Source organism: Argiope bruennichi, chromosome 6 (assembly GCF_947563725.1).
Source record: "Argiope bruennichi chromosome 6, qqArgBrue1.1, whole genome shotgun sequence".
Taxonomy (NCBI): domain Eukaryota; kingdom Metazoa; phylum Arthropoda; class Arachnida; order Araneae; family Araneidae; genus Argiope; species Argiope bruennichi.
Genome location: NC_079156.1, coordinates 118,329,728 through 118,346,264, shown reverse-complemented (window position 1 = coordinate 118,346,264; position 16,537 = coordinate 118,329,728). Strand labels below are relative to the sequence as shown.

At 27.7% G+C, this 16,537-nt stretch overlaps 1 protein-coding gene across 1 annotated transcript; it reads left to right on the top strand.

Moving 5' to 3' along the window:
- Nucleotides 1–9,335: 9,335 nt before the first annotated feature.
- Nucleotides 9,336–16,296, top strand: LOC129971941 (glutamate receptor-like). The gene is made up of 2 exons (XM_056085919.1): nt 9,336–10,379; nt 16,279–16,296. Exons 1-2 carry the CDS (start codon nt 9,336–9,338, stop codon nt 16,294–16,296), a joined length of 1,062 nt encoding a protein of 353 aa, XP_055941894.1.
- The last annotated feature ends 241 nt before the right edge of the window (nt 16,297–16,537 follow it).

Below are 16,537 nucleotides of genomic sequence, written 5' to 3'. Positions count from 1 at the left end.
CAAATGATTCTGTTTATTTTCTTAATGTTTGATGAATTTAAAATTAAACAATTTTAATTAATCAAGCTTTCAGATTCATTCTGAAGTACTTTTGAATTAAAATAAAACAGAATAAAGGAAATTAAAAATTTGTAATCTGCATAGCGTTACCCCAACTGGCGTAGAAAAATTCACGTATTTGCGTTACCATAACTGGCGTTGAAAATTCACGCATGCGCATTCTGTTCTGATTGTTGACAACTATTATCAACGGATGCGGACTTGATTAATATTATTTTTAGGTTAGTTGTATGCTTTTGTAATTAAATTGTATTTATGTTATATATTTTCTTGTATATACTAATAGTTTTAAGTACATCGTTTTTAAGTAGTTTTTTTAAAATGTTTTTGACCGATTATTTTAAACGATTCTGTTTATTTTCTTAGTGTTTGATGCATTTAAAATTAAACACTGTTAATTAATCGATCTGCTCATGATGAATCTGAGAAAATTTTGTTGTCAAATTCTTGAGATATTACATAAATTAAGAAAGACATTCTTTAGTGCCCATAAAGTCTAAACGCTCAGTGACTCTATTTTCAGTAATAATATTATAAAAAAATGCTTTTCTTCAGTAAAAAATATTATTATATTAATTGCAGATTAATCCTTTCCACTTAAATTGAAAGCATAAATTCTACGAGCGGTAACAGAAAATTAGACAGATACATATTACGTTATGACTGAAGGCCTTAATCATATTATGAGTGAATTACATGACTATCAAAATTTGAAGTTTTAAAATATTTTGATGAAGAAGTTATTAAAGAAGGAATTGCATAAAATATTTAATTATTAAAATTTTAACGAACATTAAGATTGGCGAACCACCTGGTCACCAAAGGCGGCTAGTCTTAATTTAAGTTCGTTATTGAGAATCCTAACTTAGTAAGGGTAGTTATATAGTAATCAATGGAATAAATAAGTATCAATAGAATAAGTAGAGTATCAATAGAATAAGTAGAGTATCAATAGAATAAGTAAGTTTAGGATTTTTAATTCTAGAAATAATGGTTTTTCAGAAATAAAATTCAGTTGAAGTCATCTGGTTGAAATAAATTTATATGAGTGATATTTATGTTGATAAAAACAATTCATCAACGGAATTGAAATTGACGAAATTTACTTTTCTTTATTTTACCAGGATGAAATTTCAATTTTTCTTTTTGTAGAGACATGAAATTTTGTATGTCGTCTTTACACTAAATACGCACTTTTGTATCAAGTTTAGGATAAAATCTGATTAAGTTGTGTCATTATATCTGTATATCCGAACATGGCATGCTAACACGATAGGCTAGATGGTGAAATATGATTTTAAGTTTTTATTCTGTAATTCTGATTTAATATTATGTATCAAATTTCATACCAGCTATGTCAAATGTTTGACTGTTTGCTAGTCTTTCAATTTATAAAATTGAACGTGTTAGCTATTAGGAATCTGAAATGCAGTTTAGACCCTCAACCTATATTATCAAATTCCCGACTCAATCAGTTAATATCCAAATGTTTTTATTATTACAAAAAAAAACTAAAACATAATTTGCAATTTTAAAAATTTTCATAAGAAATATTCAAAAAAAAAACATAATAAAATCATAATAATAAACATAAAAAAAACTAAACATATACAAAAAAAACTAAAACATAATTTGAAAATTTGAAAATTTTCATAAAAAATATTCATTTATATTCATTTGCAAAGCAGACACACTATGTATAGCCACACTATAGCCATGAAGATAATAACAACAAATAAAATCAATAAAAATGGTGCAAGTGGTCATTATTTTATGTCTGAAACTTGAGATATTGCAGCTTTTAATTAGTATATGAAAACGATAACAAAATCCATAGAATAAAGCGTGAAAATGGAATTAGCAGGATTATATAAAATGTTAATTCGAATATGTCATCGGACGTTTTATTAAATACAAATATTTCTTTATGTTATAACTTTTTAAAATTTTTTATCTTAATTATCTTTGAGTAATAACGTTATGCGATGGAAACAATTGGTTTATTCTCTAGTCTAAATGAAAATTACATTGATATTGCTATTAATAATCATATAAAATCAAATTAACATGAATGAATAAAAGACAATTTTTCTAGAAGACGAAAGATTCAATAAGATTAGAAGGCTGAATTAACCATAGAAAGGGCATAAAATCGAAAAAATTTTGAATAAAAAAATATGATATTAGCTTAAATAAGGAGGAAACTATCATACAATTGGAGATTCACCATCGGCTCTTATGGAAACCACAAAATTCTAAAAAAAAGCAATTACAATCACTGTCCAGTCCAGTTGTGACAGTAATCTTAAAAATGAATTTTTGTTTGTTCGTACCATATTTTATGCCGTACCGTTCAACCGATTCCGATGAATCAACTTATTGCTCGCACCTGCTAGAAGGTTATAGGCATGGTACAGTTATTATATCTAATATATAAAAATGAATTTTTGTTTGTTAGTATCGCATGCGCTGCCGTACCACTCAACCAATTGCGATAAAACTTAATTGCTTGTACTTGCACGAAGATTATAGGCATAGTACAATTATTAGCTTTTATTTTGAACACAATAAAATTTACAAACAAATCTTTCCTACCTTTCTATAATTATATTATTTTAAAATTCACAATTGACCATCGACAAAAGACAAGCAGTAAACGAGAAGCGGCACCTGTCATTTGGAGTTAATCGCAAATATAAAAAACAAAATAAAATTATTATTATAACGGATGCCAATCAATGTGAGTGAAATGTAATAGGAAAATATTTAGTGCAAGCGCCAATTTTTTCCCCCTTTTTGAACAGTTATTTACACAAAATATTGTCATTCAGAGTGCACAATATTCTGACTGAGTTGAACCGGACATGTTATTCAGAGTTTATCGCACAAACACATGAGCTAGAAGTCAGACATCTTCCCTTGGTGGCTCAGGGGTCTTTACGCTCAGAAGCTATTGCACCCCCTTTCCGTGGTAACGTGGACAGGACATCATCATCATCGCACAAAATACAAAATAGAATTATTATTATCGATGCCGATCAAGGTAAGTTATAAATAGTGGAAATTGTCCAGTGCAAATAACAATATTTATAATTATTCAGAGAATGTACAAACTATGTTTTGATTATACAAGCGCATATTGTGTTAATTGCTTCGTCAAAAAATATACTTCCAAAACTTTCATCACTTAATTGATCTACCAGCACAGCACGCAAAAATAAGCGAATTCGAACTTCTCAAATAAATGAGGAACGACAAGCGGGCAATGAAACAGATCGTTTAGGAATTGCAAATTCACGTGCTTCAGAATCTCAAGATCAATATGCAGTAAGAATCGAAAGACAACGTTTATGGGCTAACCGATCACGCAAGTCAGAATCAGAAGACCAACTTGTGGCAAGAATCGAGGCAACTATTTTTAACGGAAAATCGATTGGAGAAGATGTGCTCATTCCACGCTTTCTCATTATTCCCACCGACATGCCTTTTGATTTCAAACGACTGCAGTTCCTCTTTTGACTTGCATTTTCGTTGACCATCAACAAGACGCAAGGTCAATTTTTTCAAGTTTGCAGATTAAACCAAGAAAATTCATGATTTTCACATGGCCAGTTGTATTTAGATGTTTACGTGTCGGACAGCCAAGAAATTTATTTGTTTTTGCTGAAGACGGAGAAACAAAAACAAAAAAATATTGTCTACCGTAAAGCACTTGAATAATATAGTAAAAGTAGAAGAAAAACTAGAATAAATATTATTTTTACTTCTCCTTTATGCATCATGTATGTATGAATGTATCCATTCTCGACGGGAATTAAATATCATTCTTTCTATCATTCCTAATTAAACAAGATAGCTACTTCAAATTTCAAACGATATTTCCGAAATTATTTCGCATGAGGCAGCAACGCGACGGGTGCCAGCTAGTTGAAAATTAATTTTGTCTCCTTCAATCTTTGTTTTAATTATTAAACTTTTATTCAATGATTAAATGTATTTCTATTAAACCATTTCAATTTTCATATTTTAGAAAAATATAAAATCATATTATTTGAAGAACAAATGAGCAGATAGTTCCAAACAATATAATATATTAAGTAAATATAAATAAATAATTTCAAGCAGTAGTATGTTAAATAATTATGCTTTTTAAGACCTTTGTAAAAATATTTTTCAATAAAAAAATCAAAAATTTATAACTACCTTTAATTTTATTGATAAAGATGGTAGCATTTATAGCATTTTGAAATCCTTTTATCCAAAATAATGTAAAATATTTCAACTATAGAGCTAATGCATAAATTGTGTTTAAGAAATTTACAAATATGGATTATTTGTACAACTAATCACTGATAATTAAATCTTAAAAAGGATTATTTAACATTAAATGTTTCTTAAAACTTGTAATCTAGCAATCTGATTATACTTTCTACAAATAATAGTCTGCAAAATATTCTACATCTTTTATATCAATTGATTATCTATATTATTTTAGTTTATATAGTTACGAAAGGCAATTGCACTTTATATTGAAAGAATAAAAGAAGTGAACCAGAAAATTATCTAAATTTGATTTTATTTTAAGGTAATTAAAACACATTTATTATGAATAGTAGATCGGTAAAAACTATTAGAAATAATATATACTGCATTAGTATTGTAATTTCTCGTAAATGCAAATTTTGCTAGTTATTATGTATTTTTGTATTTTGCTAGGTAAATACAGGGTTAACAAGAAATAAGTTACCCACTTCAGAGGGTTCTAAAATGCGTTCTATTAATCAAAATACAATAAAATTTGAAATACAGATAATTCAGATGATGCGCTTTACAATCATTAATTTAAAAAATTTAGTACAAAAATCCACCAATAGATAGCGCTGTAACACAAATGGCATTTAATTGCATATATTTAAAATGTGAAACATAATTTGCGTTATTACGTATGTCTATTACTATTTTTCCTTAGATAAAAAGAAGGCGGATTCTGCACGAACATTAGTTTCTTCTCCGTTTGTTATGTCTACGTTGCAAGAAAAAGCGCTACTGGTGAAATTGTTCTACCAGAACCAACAAAATTCCGTTGCAGCTCTAAAAGAATTTCGTCTAATGAAGCAGATGCGAAGAGGTCCAATGTCTCCAGGTATCCTACGCAAAACAATGCAGAAATTTGAAAAAAACTAGGCAACTTGGCATTCTTCCAGGTAGAGGACGAAAACAAATCCCGTTTTCCAACGTAGAAAATATTGCGACCGCTCTCGTTGAAGCCAGCAGTCAGTCGCAGCATAATAATGTGAATTTGCCAGTTATTTTCCCGTTTTCTGGATATGCTGTATTCAACTGTACGGTAAAATATACGGCAGATTTTGCATTTTATCCATGTAAAATAAGGTCAGTGTACCTGTTGCAAGAGGAGGACTTAGAAGTCCGTAAAACCTTTGCACATCAGTTTCTTGCTCGAATGGTGGTTGACACAACTTGCCCATGGAATATTCTGTGGAGTGATGAGACCCACTTTTGCCTCAATGGGCAAGTTAACACCCGCAAGTGTTGAATTTGGCCAGAGGAAAACCCTCAAGTTATCCTGGAACAACCCTTGCATCCTGAAAAAATGACAGCTTGGTGTGGGTTTATAGCTACGATTATCATTGGACCGTATTTCTTTGAAGAGATAACTTCAAATGGAGTTCAAACTTGCTCCGTCACAGGACAATGGTACCATGATATACTGAGGGTTTTGTAATGCCAACTCTTCTACATCGTGGATGCCTTCAAGACATCATTTTCATGCAGGATGGCGCATCACCTCATATTGATCGTCGTGTAAAGTGATTGTTAATACAACATTTCACAGAAACAGGAGTTATCAGCCATCATTTCGCAATAGCATGACCTCCTCGCTCGCCGGACATCCCCTCGTGTGACTTTTGGTTGTGGGATTATTTGAAAGACAATATCTACAGCCAAAGGCCCTCATATCTACCAGATCTGAAGGACAACATTCGGCGCCATATTCTTAAAATTCCGGCAGACCCACTCCAGTCATCTATAGAAAATATGGTTTCCCGATTAGAGCATATTGTTGAAAATGAACGAGGACATACTGAACAATTTTAATTTTATTTTATTTAACATTTAGCCGCCTTTGGCGACCAGCCGATTCGCCAATCTTAATAATCGTTAAAATTTTAATAATTAAATATTTTATGCAATTCCTACTTTAATAGCGTCTTCATCAAAATATTTTAAAACGTCAAATTTTAATAGTCATATAATTCACTCATAATATTATAAGGGCCTTCAATCATAACGTAATATGTATCTCTCTAATTTTCTGCTAGCTCCCGTAGAATTTGTGCTTTAAATTAAAGTGGAAATTATTAATCTGCAATTAATATAATAATTTACTGAAACAAAGCATTTTTTTTATAATATGATTACTGAAAACAGAGTTACTGAGCGTTTAAATTTTATGGGCACTAAAGAATATATATCTTAATTTATGTAATATCTCAAGAATTTGTCAACAAAATTTTCTCAGATTCATCATGAGCAGATCGATTAATTAACAATGTTTAATTTTAAATGCATCAAACACTAAGAAAATAAACAGAATCGTTTAAAATAATCGGTCGAAAACAAGTTAAAATAAATTACTTAAAAAGCGATATACTTAAAATATAAGCATATGCAAAAAATATATAACTAACATAAATACAATTTAATTACAAAAGCACACAACTAACCTAAAAATAAATTAAATCAAGTCCGTATCCGCTGATAATAGTTGTCAACAATCAGAACACAATGCGAATTTTCATCGCCATTTACGGTAACTGAAATGCGTGAATTTTCTACGCCAGTTGGGGTAACGCTATGCAGATTGGAAATTTTTAATTTCCTTTATTTTGTTTTATTTTAATTCAAAAGTACCTCAGAATGAATCTGAAAGGTCGATTAATTAATAATGTTTGAATTTTAAATGCATCAAACATTAAGAAAATAAACAAAATCGTTTGAAATAATCGGCCGGAAAATGTTAACCCTAGCCTCGTTAGTGTGGGGGAAAAAAACTGAAGCCTTAACGATTTGGCTGTGAGGAAAATGAAGATTTTTTTGGCGGGAAAGTTAGTTTTTAATTAATAATTGAAATTCTAATTAAAAATTCAAAAAAAAGGGGACCCGAGGTGCACATTCCCGACCTCCAAGGTATACATGTACTAAATTTGGTAGCTGTAGGTCAAACGGTCTAGCCTGTAGAGCGCCAACACACACACACACACACATTGAGCTTTATATAAGTATAGATTATAAACTATATTAAAGGGTTTTATGTATATTACATCGCCAATTAACGGTGAATGTTTGTACTAATTTTTTATTTATTTTATAAATATAAAGCGCATCATCTCAATAATCTGTAGTTCAAATTTTATCTCATTTGGATCAATAGAAAGCATTTTAGTGCACTCTGAAGTGGATAACTTATTTCTTGCTAACTCTGCATTTCAGAAAACTATTACAGGCACGTAAGTAATTTTTAGGATTCTGATATTTTAGTACAACAGCTTTGCTGAGATGTAAAAATTTTACTACATCGCAATTCACTGTTTTTTACACAATAAAATGCATTATAGTTTATGAAGTATCGTCAAACTATTTATTATTCATTTAGCAATGACGCATCATTTTGAACCGCGGTCAGATAACGAGAACGACACCTGAGAGTTGGGTGCCAGCTCAGGTGTCGTTTTCGTCATCTGACCGCGGTTTAAAATTACAAGGTCCGTCCCAAAATAGACCTAGTGTTGCTTTACAATGGGACGTTAATATAACTAAACTAAACCGACGCATTATTTTTCAAAACATTAAATAACTTTCAAAATTTTCATCAGAATTATTTGAGGCTAATTTCCAGAGCAGTAATTAATTTAGAGAAAAAAGTTGCTGTTGGAAAGAGAAAATTTTGAAATATTTATTAATTATGTTAACTAATTCGTTTAATTAACTTGTATATCGAAATAAACCTGCCCCTTTTAGTCATTTCAATCAACACCAATTTTGCGAAGACGCCAATTATTTGAGGCCAAAAATTGCAATATAAGTCCTCGAGTTTTAGAGTTGACCTTACTTTTTGTTTATGTCTGCATAACGATTAAAAATGAAAATGATGGAAAAATTCAGACTGAAGAAGTAAATTAATGGAAAGGCAGAAAAAAAAAGTGCAACCGATGGATCAATTTTCAAAATTTCTAAAACAAACATATCTGCGAAATTAAACTTGATGAAGTGTTCTTTCACAAAAACAAATAAGACTTTCATTTTGCTTTAATTTTTTTTGTAAGCAAATGTAAGTTTATGTATATTTGATTTTGCTGATATGCAAGGTTTGATTAAAAAATATTTGTAATTATAACCATAAAGATAAAACTACAACACCGTTTGCCTTGCAGAAACTCTTCAACTGATCTTCGATTGTATTAAATATTAAAAAAAAATACAGCATTTAAAATGCATAGCAAGGCATATCCAATTTTAATAAATATAGATCAATGAAATCCAATCTTATCATTATTCCTCTAGTTTAATTTCAGCTGCTGTGAATTATTGACTAAAAAAAAAATAAGATTCTAGACTTGCAAAATTAGAAATTCCAAGATAAATAGAAAATAGAAGGTATATTTCTCTTCAGTTGCAGCTTTCTATTGGGAATTTTTATAGGGAGACAAAAGAAACCAATTATTTCCTATACTTTATATTGAAGTGTTTTAAAAATAAAAACGATGCATTGATTGGCAATAGAAACTACAGTATAACTTTAGTTGTGGTGGGAAACTAAATCTTTGGCGGTGACTCACGTCATTCATAGATCCAAGTCATTTGTGTAAGGGTATTCTGGGAATATTCTGTAAGTAAACAGCATTTACTTGATTACGTGGCATTATTACACAAACGATAATAAGTTTTGTTAATTTTTTTTTCCATCAACTTGTTTTATATTACTGATTACCAATGCTTGTCAATGGAATTTGGATGTTTAAATTTTTAAAACCGTACCTCTATATTGCTGCTTTTAAATAAAAATAAGTGAACAAAATACTATCGAAGATTGTTGATTAGAGTAGACAGAAGCTACCAGATCATGAATCTGAAAATTTCTGTTCTTCCAAAATTAAGAAGAGTAGTTTAATGGTTGTTACTGTCTTCATTTGTTTGCCATCTATCTGTCTTGAAAGTGTTAAGAGATTAAAAATCAACCGAAAGAAAAATCAACAATGATATTTCCTAATAGTCTGAAAATATCTACAGTTCAGATTACAGACCTTTTGGGATTGGTGAAGACACCTACAAACACTGGCTTATTTGCATTCGAAGAAAAACTTCTTACCTGTCTGGCAAAATCATTGCAATTTGAATTTGATGTTTTTCTGCAAGCTGATGGACAATGGGGATCACTTGTAAATGGAAGCTGGTCTGGTGTCATAGGTACTGTTGAAAGAGGAGAGGCAGATATGGGCATTGCATACATGGCTATTACAGAGGAAAGATCTCACGCTGTAGATTTCAGCTTCCCATATGCAATTATGGAAAGAACCTTTTTAGTAAAAGAACCAGGACCGATTCCGCATCTGATGGGTTACTTTTATCCCTTTAGTAAAAGGGTATGGATTTTGTACATTTTGCTAATATTTGCGTCGGCGTTTATTTTCCAAAAGGTCATCTTCAAGAATGTCTCGTTTTTGGTCAGCTTCATCGCAATACTGGGTAGCGTCTTAACCCAATCTATTGAAGTTGTTCCCAGACTCTCCGACTGGAAAAGAGTAATTTTGGGACTGTGGCTCACAATTGCGGCCGTCATGCCTTTTTTGTACATGGTCAGTTTTCTGTCTTTCGTAACCATGCCTGGTAAAATGCCAGGTATAAGGGATTTCAGAGATTTGTCAAAAGCAGTTTTGAACAAGAATTATAGATGCCTGTCTCTGAAAGGTACTGCTGACGTGGATTTGCTATTAAAAAGTGAAATGGATTATTTGAAGATGCTGGGAGAAACCATAAGGCAGCATAACTGGAAATATGAAATGAATGAAGATTTAAATTATCTGGTCGATGATACAACAGCTCTAATTATGTCTCGGCAAATGACACAGTTAGTACTTGGAGGTAATACGGATTCCGATATCCAAGTTTCGGAAGATTCCTTTGGTATCTGGCATGTTGCCATTGCTATAAGAAAAGGGTTTTGCTGCAAACAACAGGTGGATATACAAATTATTAGAATATTAAGAGCTGGATTGTACAAAAAATGGTTTGATGATCAGGTATTTTTAAATAACTTACCACGAAAACTGAGCAAAAATTACATTGAACGCAAAATTAGTCTAACGTTGAAAGAATTAAAATCTTCTCTCTTCATTTTATTAATAGGACTTATTTTATCGTTTATTATCCTTTTGGTTGAGATGTTTTCCGTAACTCGGCTTCATAAAAGAATTTCTAAAATTCGCATTGTCAAAAATAGAAAGATGTGTTAGTAGAATATTAAATTGCATTTTTAACAAATAATATTAAAATTCTAATATTCTAAAATATACACGCTTCTTTCTAATATTTCTAATATTTAATATTTAAATATTCTAATATTTAAATTTTTATAATAAATCTTAGTATATATTAAATGAAAGGCATAAAAGTAATTTATAAATATTCTTAAAATATACACGCATTGTATGAAATTGATATATTTATATTAATATTAAAATATATTATTATATACTTTAATATTCCAATTTATATAAACAATATAATATAAAGTAGTCTTAATACAATATAATATAAAGTAGTCTTATTTCATGAAATGCATATAAGACTACATTAATAAGTATTTGAAAATTTGAAAAACTATTTCAATATTTGAAGCAAAATACAATTTTTTTTAAAAAATTTATATATAAGAAAGTGACTCAAAAATATATACTATCGATTTTATCACATTTTATACATGAATATGATGCATCATTTTAAAGATAATGTGCTACTACAACCTATGATGCAATTTTTCATTTCAATTAGAAACCAATTGAAATAGCTATCTTTTCTGCCTTATTATCTTCTTAATTCAGATTATTCATATACATATGTGCAACATATTGAGTAAAAATGTAAGTAATACATTTATATATCTTATAACTGCATATTTACATATAATTAGTACATATATTGTATACATGTACATATGCTACATGTATATTGAAATTTAAATTCTCTTCAAATTTGAAATTTGTTCTTCAAATCGAAATGAAATGAAAAAACTGAAACTCTTTTTTCCTAAATCATAATCAAAGATGCTGACAAATTTATTTTTAAATTCAACAAAATTCTTTCGTTTACTCATATACTCTAATATCATACAAATCTTAACAATTCAAAAATTTCGGTTCATTTTTTTAAAGTTGCAAATTTTATTACCATATTGATGAGGGGCATCCATATATGAATATTATTTTATAAAATGTGTAAAAAAAAGTATATGCTGTTATTGTAAAAATCTGTGAGAAAACTACAATGTTATTATTTTTATTAATTAGTGAAATTTTACACATTATCAGTTTGCTCTGCTCTGGATCAAAATACTTTCATGTCCATTTAAATGTAAAAATCACTTTTGTGCAAAATATTATTAAAAAAAATTATAGTCTGAAATGGTTTTTACATAATAATATCAATGCAAAAAGATTATTTCTTAACACCATCAATCGCTAATTATTTCTTCAAACCAATAAAAGTTTATTAATTGTTGTTTTTGATATTAATTGTTAAAATCTTTTTAAAGTTTTTTTTTTGTGTGTGTGTTTATTCGGAATTCTGTTAAGGTTTCCTGGATACATTTTTTCATATGTATTCATATTTTTCAACAATAAAAATTATTGTTGCAATTCATGTATCCTTTTAAAGCAAATAAAAGCATTACCACAATATTTTTAAAAAATAAACCGAAAATAAAAAAAAACGATAAATGTAGGGTAAATTAATAAAGCATTAAAATTTCATTCTTGCCCAACAATGATCTATTAATACAATAAAATTATTTTGATAAATTAAAAAGTAGTTTATATAAATTGGAAGGAAAGGATACAGAAATCAGTAAAAGATGAAGGTTTGAATTTTATGGCGATATATAAGTAATTCATATAGAATAATATGATTCGATGTTATTGTTGATAAAATGAGGTTTGATTTGTAATAATCATTTAAGTAATTTCTGCACTTTTGAAAACTGACAATATTTTTTCTCTTATAAATGATAAATGTATGTTATGTATGTAAAATGTATGTAAAAATTTTCTCTTATAAATGATTCGAAGTTATTGTAGATAAAATGAGGTTTGATTTGTAATAATCATTTAAGTAATTTCTGCACTTTTGAAAACTGACAATATTTTTTCTCTTATAAATGATAAATGTATAAAATATGACTGAATTTGGCACAATTGTTTAGGAAGACATTCAGAATATACCAATCATACATATAAAATCACAATAACTCTTATCTATACTAAAGTCACATAACTTGACTTTATTTCATGTTAGTAATCTAAAAGTTACAATTATCTTTCATAATGTATTGCTTACATTTTTTATTACTTTTTTGAAATTCTGTGTATTATTTATTCTTTATTAATATAACATTCATTAATACCCATAACCATTCCCTATCAACTATCCAATAGTGTCTCCATAAAACAATTGGATCTGAATGTAAAGACAACGTTATTTCACTTCTCAATAAATATTCATAATAAAGAACTATAAAATTAAGGTCAAAACAATAGAAAATAATCACTAAATTATAGATATTTTTTTATTTTTTCTCACAAAGGTACAAAACTCTGTTCGAGATGTACTTTAAGAAAAATGTTATAAAAGGATTATATCATTGAATTTTTGCATAAATTAGATTTACGAAACATATATGAAGAAAGAATGTATCAGTTAAAGGCCAAAAGTGTTTTTTAAATTGGAAGATATATGTAATTATTATTTCTTTTAGTTAAAACATTTGTTTAGGAAGACATTCAGAATATACCAATCATACATATAAAATCACAATAACTCTTATCTATACTAAAGTTACATAACTTGACTTTATTTCATGTTAGTAATCTAAAAGTTACAATTATCTTTCATAATGTATTGCTTACATTTTTTATTACTTTTTTGAAATTCTGTGTATTATTTATTCTTTATTAATATAACATTCATTAATACCCATAACCATTCCCTATCAACTATCCAATAGTGTCTCCATAAAACAATTGGATCTGAATGTAAAGACAACGTTATTTCACTTCTCAATAAATATTCATAATAAAGAACTATAAAATTAAGGTCAAAACAATAGAAAATAATCACTAAATTATAGATATTTTTTTATTTTTTCTTACAAAGGTACAAAACTCTGTTCGAGATGTACTTTAAGAAAAAGATTATAAAATGATTATATCATTGAATTTTTGCATAAATTAGATTTATGAAACATATATGAAGAAAGAATGTATCAGTTAAAGGCCAAAAGTGTTTTTTAAATTGGAAGATATATGTAATTATTATTTCTTTTAGTTAAAACATTTGTTTAGGAAGACATTCAGAATATACCAATCATACATATAAAATCACAATAACTCTTATCTATACTAAAGTTACATAACTTGACTTTATTTCATGTTAGTAATTTAAAAGTTACAATTATCTTTCATAATGTATTGCTTACATTTTTTATTACTTTTTTGAAATTCTGTGTATTATTTATTCTTTATTAATATAACATTCATTAATACCCATAACCATTCCCTATCAACTATCCAATAGTGTCTCCATAAAACAATTGGATCTGAATGCAAAGACAACGTTATTTCACTTCTCAATAAATATTCATAATAAAGAACTATAAAATTAAGGTCAAAACAATAGAAAATAATCACTAAATTATAGATATTTTTTTATTTTTTCTTACAAAGGTACAAAACTCTGTTCGAGATGTACTTTAAGAAAAAGATTATAAAATGATTATATCATTGAATTTTTGCATAAATTAGATTTACGAAACATATATGAAGAAAGAATGTATCAGTTAAAGGCCAAAAGTGTTTTTTAAATTGGAAGATATATGTAATTATTATTTCTTTTAGTTAAAACATTTGTTTAGGAAGACATTCAGAATATACCAATCATACATATAAAATCACAATAACTCTTATCTATACTAAAGTTACATAACTTGACTTTATTTCATGTTAGTAATTTAAAAGTTACAATTATCTTTCATAATGTATTGCTTACATTTTTTATTACTTTTTTGAAATTCTGTGTATTATTTATTCTTTATTAATATAACATTCATTAATACCCATAACCATTCCCTATCAACTATCCAATAGTGTCTCCATAAAACAATTGGATCTGAATGCAAAGACAACGTTATTTCACTTCTCAATAAATATTTATAATAAAGAACTATAAAATTAAGGTCAAAACAATAGAAAATAATCACTAAATTATAGATATTTTTTTATTTTTTCTCACAAAGGTACAAAACTCTATTCGAGATGTACTTTAAGAAAAATGTTATAAAAGGATTATATCATTGAATTTTTGCATAAATTAGATTTACGAAACATATATGAAGAAAGAATGTATCAGTTAAAGGCCAAAAGTGTTTTTTAAATTGGAAGATATATGCAATTATTATTTCTTTTAGTTAAAACATTTGTAAGGCCATCATTATCTAACTGAAAAGTGTTTTAAATGATTTGTTGAAATTTTTACTAATGGCTTAAGGAATTCATTATCTAGTTCCTGAATTTAGAAATAAATTATATTCTTGTATAATTTTCAAATTCTTTGGTTCAACAGGTAAATAATATTTTTTTTTTCATTTTTTCCCCTCATTTTGAAGTAATAAGCCATAAAAAAATCTTTATAAATGAATTGGAAATTATTGAGAAATTATTGTAGCTAATTTAAATGCAAAATATTCGTTATATTTTATTTTATTACTTTTTTTCGAGGGAAGAATATATTAAAATTTAAAGAGAAGAATAAGAATATTGAGAGAATAAGCATTTAAAATGTAAAATATACTATATAAAAGTTACTTGCATATTACACAAGTATGTAAGTGATTGCAACTATCGGGAGAACAAACATAGATTTAAAATTAAAATGGTTATTTTTAAGTTATTATTCAGAAATTAAGGTTATAGAATTAAAATATTAGATGTATCTATTAAAGATAAACTTTTCGACCTAGTCAGCTACATAAAAAGAAGCAGTTTTATAATGTTTTTTATTAAATCCCTAGATGCGTGTACATTTTCTTTCAAGAATTGTAAATTAGTTTCGATTTTGTTGACAAATGAATAAAGATATTAAAGCTCAAATAGCAATATTATTTAATTTCGCTCATTCATGAAATCTAACAATTACCGAAGACAAATATTTTAATTTTTTTTAAAAAAGCGTATACATTTTCAATCAACTTTAATTTTACAAGAAATTATTCTTGTGTATCAATGATTTTTTGTAATGACAGCAATAAAAATGTAAGTGAAATTCTTTCATTTTCAGCAAATGTTATTAAAATAAAATTATTATGATTTCTTAATCGCTGTCGGGATATTTCAGCTTGAGCAATAATTTGATAACTTCTGTGACATCATTATCTATATTAATCACTCTAAATTTCAAACAATATTTGGAATATCTTGCAAACGACACTGAAATAATGAGGAAAATTACTTCGTAACTCAATGTTTCAGATTAATGTTTCAATGCAAAAATCTGTAAAAAAGGCTAAAATTTGATTTTAAATCATCAAGCCATATAAGTTTGGTATTTCAACAAGGCAAATGAATTTTTAAGAATATTCACTGATCTAATACTTAGTCAAGTCATTTATTAAGATTTTCTATAACTTTTAGTGAACAATTGATTGGAATTAGTGAATAATTAGTTAAATTCATTATGTAAGCCAATAAGTAATTCATATCGCCACAGGAACTGGTAAATCAAATTTTGTTTGGAGTATATAGTCAAATTTATTTTAATTATTTAAAGATGGATTGTAATTGATTGTACTGCATTTAAAGACGCTATTTTATATTTCGTCAGTTTATCTATCAATTACTAATTAAATTATATTTTCTGCCTGAGCTATTGCAGCAAGTGGTGGGCTACTGAAGAAATAATAAGCTATATATAAAAAGAACAAACCGAATCTTCATATCTTGATCATGAACATGAAGCAATGTAAAATTTTAAAAGCAACAATGAAAATGATTTGACTTTGAATAGTGCATTCAATAGGACTCAAAACCTGGCATTCATTTAATTTTTAATATTTAAAATTCTAATAAGAAAATCTCAAAATAAAAAGCTTATAATTTTACATTCCCAATATGGAACTAGAAATATGTATTCT